This window comes from Pecten maximus, chromosome 17 (assembly GCF_902652985.1).
Source record: "Pecten maximus chromosome 17, xPecMax1.1, whole genome shotgun sequence".
Classification (NCBI taxonomy): domain Eukaryota; kingdom Metazoa; phylum Mollusca; class Bivalvia; order Pectinida; family Pectinidae; genus Pecten; species Pecten maximus.
In genome coordinates, this window is record NC_047031.1 from 5,296,267 (window position 1) to 5,302,266 (window position 6,000).

Consider the following 6,000-nt stretch of genomic DNA (forward strand, 5'->3'; position numbering starts at 1 on the left):
GTTACCTATACGCATGAGCTGGGAGGGGTTTACGAAGCTTTAGAATCACAGTCCCCCACCAAAAACCGTACCCCGCCCCGGACCAATCAAGAGAGTAGTTATAACATATACCTATATCAACATACTATCAAAGTACTATTGTTAAACAAGAGCCCGATGGACCTGTAACGCCTATCATGTACCAATTATAAAACCTCTGGATTTTGATTTAGTGATATTTAAGCTAGCACATGACGTTTAAATGATATGATTGGCCGTCAACCCGCTTTATAACAACCCCAATATCTTAACTCTGGGCCTATTGGTAAGAAGTTATTCAAATAGTTCACATATTTGACCCCTGTGACTTTGAAAGCAGGTCAAGGTCGTTCATTTAAACAAACTTGGAAGCTTTTCATCTCAGGATGCTAATGACGCAATATTGTGACCCCAGGCACTTTTGTTATTGCGAAAAAAGTCTTTTAAAGATTTTCAAAATATATTACCTTAAAAGATATCATTTATTTATAAATTTGGTAAAGTTTTTCCTCATCCCAAAAACTTCCAAACCAATATCATGGCTCGTTGACCCTTGGTTATTTAAAGAAGGTCCTGGAAATTTTAACACACACAGTACATGACCATCGTGACCTAGAAATCGGGCCAGGGTCATTCGTGTGACCAAACTAGATAGCACTTCATCTCAGAATGAATCCGTTTGGCATTCGAAAAGGACAGCGATAAGCTAAAATCCACACACAGTTTGTGTATTACATGTTGAAGATAGTCGCTATTGTCCGAGTCCCTAGTAAAGCTGGGCTCATTAGCCGTAACGATGACAAACCATTCTTTTAAAGGACAATGGCTCCTGTCCATACAGTCTAAATGTTTTACATTATAAACGGCACGACACCAGGTTAATATACTCTTATCATCACAGGGAGAAAACAAACTGACAAAATTCTTTGGGAATTAGGTAAATCACTAGAATTTTACAAGCTGTATAATATATGTGAGTAAAGCCCACACAGAAAGCAGAGACAATATACCGATCATCAGACAACCCTATTCTGAAAAGTGATAACATGTTTTAGTTTATATATCAATAATGATAACCCATGTTTTAGTTTATATATCAATACTTATATCCCATGTTTAAGTTTATATACCAATACTGATATAACCCATGTTTTAGTTTATATATCAATACTGATAACCCATGTTTTAGTTTATATATCAATATTGATATAACCTATGTTTTAGTTTATATACCAATACTGATAACCCATGTTTTAGTTTATATACCAATACTGATATAACCCATGTTTTAGTTTATATATCAATACTTATATCCCATGTTTTAGTTTATATATCAATACTGATAACCTATGTTTTAGTTTATATATCAAAACTGATAACCCATGTTTTAGTTTATATACCAATACTGATAACCCATGTTTTAGTTTATATATCAATACTGATAACCCATGTTTTAGTTTATATATCAATACTGATATAAACTATGTTTACGTTTATATATCAATACTGATAACCCATGATTTAGTTTATATACCAATACTGATATAACCCATGTTTTAGTTTATATACCAATACTGATATAACCCATGTTTTAGTTTATATACCAATACTGATATAACCCATGTTTTAGTTTATATATCAATACTTATATCCCATGTTTTAGTTTATATATCAATACTGATAACCCATGATTTAGTTTATATATCAAAACTGATAACCCATGTTTTAGTTTATATATCAATACTTATATCCCATGTTTTAGTTTATATATCAATACTGATAACCCATGTTTTAGTTTATATACCAATACTGATATAACCCATGTTTTAGTTTATATACCAATACTGATATAACCCATGTTTTAGTTTATATACCAATACTGATATAACCCATGTTTTAGTTTATATACCAATACTGATATAACCCATGTTTTAGTTTATATACCAATACTGATATAACCCATGTTTTAGTTTATATACCAATACTGATAACCCATGTTTTAGTTTATATACCAATACTGATATAACCCATGTTTTAGTTTATATATCAATACTTATATCCCATGTTTTAGTTTATATATCAATACTGATAACCTATGTTTTAGTTTATATATCAAAACTGATAACCCATGTTTTAGTTTATATACCAATACTGATAACCCATGTTTTAGTTTATATATCAATACTGATAACCCATGTTTTAGTTTATATATCAATACTGATATAAACTATGTTTTAGTTTATATATCAATACTGATAACCCATGTTTTAGTTTATATACCAATACTGATATAACCCATATTTTAGTTTATATATCAATACTGATAACCCATGTTTTAGTTTATATATCAATACTGATATAACCCATGTTTTAGTTTATATATCAATACTTATATCCAATGTTTTAGTTTATATACCAACACTGATAACCCATGATTTAGTTTATATACCAATACTGATATAACCTATGTTTTAGTTTATATATCAATACTGATATAACCCATGTTTTAGTTTATATATCAATACTGATATAACCCATGTTTTAGTTTATATACCAATACTGATAGAACCCATGTTTTAGTTTATATACCAATACTGATAACCCATGTTTTAGTTTATATATCAATACTGATAACCCATGTTTTAGTTTATATACCAATACTGATATAACCCATGTTTTAGTTTATATACCAATACTGATATAACCCATGTTTTAGTTTATATACCAATACTGATAACCCATGTTTTAGTTTATATATCAATACTGATATTCCATGTTTTAGTTTATATACCAATACTGATAACCCATGTTTTAGTTTATATATCAATACTGATAACCCATGTTTTAGTTTATATACCAATACTGATAACACATGTTTTAGTTTATATACCAATACTGATATAACCCATGATTTAGTTTATATATCAATACTGATAACCCATGTTTTAGTTTATATACCAACACTGATATAACCCATGTTTTAGTTCCTGAACTAAATCTGACGTCATATGTTAAAGTTTCTCTACTTTTTCTGATAACTGAATTTCTGATAACCCATGTTTTAGTTCCTGAACTAATTCTGACGGCATATGTTATAGCTTCTGGACTATTTATGGTAGTTGAAATTCTGATAACCCATATGTTAGAGTTTCTAGACTAATTCTAATACCCCATGTTAGAGTTTCTAGACTAATTCTGATAGCCCATATTTTATCTTATATATTTCAATACTGATAGCCCATATTTAAGTTACTGGACTAATTCTAATCAATGTTTTGGTGTCTAGACTAAATTCTGATAACTCATTTTATAGTTAATGGAATAGTTCTAATAACTCATGACTAATTCTGATAACCAATGTTTTAGTTTATATACCATTACTGATAACCCATTTTATAGTTAATGGACTATTTATGATAAATAAAATTCTGATAGCCGATGTTTTGGTTTCTTGTATCATTTTGATAACCTATATTATAGTTACTTAACTAATTCTAATAACCCATGTTTTAGTTTCTGGACTAATTCTGATAACCCGTGTTTTAGTTTCTGGACTAATTCTGATAACCCATGTTTTAGTTTCTGGACTAATTCTGCTAACCCGTGTTTTAGTTTCTGGACTAATTCTGATAACCCGTGTTTTAGTTTCTGGACTAATTCTGATAACCCGTGTTTTAGTTTCTGGACTAATTCTGATAACCCGTGTTTTAGTTTCTGGACTAATTCTGATAACCCGTGTTTTAGTTTCTGGACTAATTCTGATAACCCGTGTTTTAGTTTCTGGACTAATTCTGATAACCCGTGTTTTAGTTTCTGGACTAATTCTGATAACCCATGTTTTAGTTTCTGGACTAATTCTGATAACCCATGTTTTAGTTTCTGGACTAATTCTGATAACCCGTGTTTTAGTTTCTGGACTAATTCTGATAACCCGTGTTTTAGTTTCTGGACTAATTCTGATAACCCGTGTTTTAGTTCTTTTTACTGATGATACCCAGTTTACAGTTTGGACCGTTCTATATATATAGTACAATGTGAATATGTATGGATTTAATAGTATAGCGATATTCAGTATACGTAAGCCTCTATTTGATCAGTCGAGACCAACATCAAGGTTATGTTACTTGTTTACATAACACTTGTAAAAACGACTTGTCATATAACCAGTTATTTTAAAATCGTAAAATAACTAAACAAACATCAATATTGAGACACATGTTTAAAATTCTTTTCTAAACGTGGGAATCAATTCCATCATGTATACACATCAGAAAGATTGGGTCAACATCCATAGCGCTGATTCATGCAAACACAATGTATGTACAATAAATGAGATTTAGCTATAAATCTGAGAGAGAATGATTAAGTGTACAAATAGAATTCGAAAATGTATTAGTATATATATAAAGAATTTAAAAAATGCAATAACACGTGACATTTGTACTTCCGGCCAAAATACATACTTTTTACAATTTCTATCATCAATTAGTGATAGTATTCCGGAATGTTTCTGAGATTCGATTTATTGATTTTCTGTTTAGTAACTTATAGCAACAAGTGATAAATTCCCGGGTAGCAACATGGCGTTAGTACCCGGATGTAAAATACATTGTTAGAGGTAGTAACAGGCTATTAGTACCCGGATGTGAATATAATGTAAGTGGTAGCAACAGGCTTTTAGCGCCCGGATGTAAATACATAGCTAGTGGAAGGAAAGGGTTCGAGTGCCCGGACGTTTACACTGTTAGTGCTGGCAACAGGCTGTTCATGCCCGGATGTAAATACAGTGTTATTGCTAGCAACAAGCTGTTAGTGCCCGGATGTGAAAACATAAGCAGTAGCAACAGGCTGTCATAGTGCCCGGATATAAGGTATGTCAAAGTATACTGCTGGATACCTAGGGGTCAGAGTAATGTTAGTGCTGAAAGCAAGTTACAAGTCCGAATGGAAATGTTAGTACGACTTTCTTACACATAACACTCACTTTGAACATATCCGGATCGCGATCAAAAAAGTAATCCCCAGCATCCTTCCGGAAGTGCTTCCGTAGAAAATTTTCATCCGCCAATGCAAATTCAGGCTGGCTGTTAAGTGTTGTTTTGTAGGTTTCGAACTTCGTACCACCGACATTGAAGACCACAGTCTCGCGAGTAGTTCCGACATTCACTACAACTTTCCCTCCTGACTGGATTTTCGCACCTGGCAAAAGAGCCAGAATGCTGTGATTTTTCCCTTCGTCTCTCCCCTTGATCGGCATGGCCAAATTGTCAGCCGTCTCACTGGAGGCATTGCCTCCTAATTGTATCATTTTGACAGTCACGTGACCAAGCGAACTAGACAACTTCTCGTCAAAATAACATCTAATAGATAGATAATGGCGAGCAATGGCGTGGAAAGCGGTACCATTCAGTACGCGGTTAAAATTGAATGTTTGTATTTACATTTCAATGCAGGTATCACCTGGTCGTAAATCTTAGCGTGTACTCGATTTGCAATCACCCATGGCAAACCAGCTTGGTGGATGATGGTGTGATAAGTACGATTGTGTGTAAGTACGGTTTGACAACGGAGGTGGGGTTTTACAACTCAGGCGCTTTTTAATTTGTACTTGAAACTTTGAAAACTTTAGGGCTGTGACAACAAGTGAGCGACATTGAAAGAGCTGTATAGGTTCAGGAATGTGATGATAATATACAAAACAAATGACTATCTGCCGTCCATCTACTTGTAAATGTTTGTGTTACACATGGTATAAATACCTGTCAGCTGAAATGTCAGTCCTCACATGCACTATATACCTTACAATAGAATTTCTCCTCGAGCGCTACATATATTCGGCCTGTCCAGACTTTTCCTTACTGACTCGTCTGTCTGGTGTCCCGAAGGCTCATTGCTCCATTCATTACGATTTCTCACGTAAAATAAATATACACTGTCTGTAAACCGAGACCAATGGACGTAATACATGTGATATGTAAACTG

At 32.9% G+C, this 6,000-nt stretch overlaps 1 protein-coding gene across 1 annotated transcript in view; it reads right to left on the reverse strand.

The window, feature by feature from the left end:
• LOC117315437 (potassium voltage-gated channel protein Shaw-like) overlaps positions 1–5,349 on the reverse strand; it is a 30,207-nt gene extending 24,858 nt beyond the window's left edge. The window contains exon 1 of the mRNA XM_033869624.1: positions 5,003–5,349. Within this exon, the coding sequence (XP_033725515.1) occupies positions 5,003–5,326 (324 nt within the window). The 5' untranslated portion in view covers positions 5,327–5,349. The remainder of the gene's footprint in view (positions 1–5,002) is intronic.
• Between the last annotated feature and the right edge of the window lie 651 nt (positions 5,350–6,000).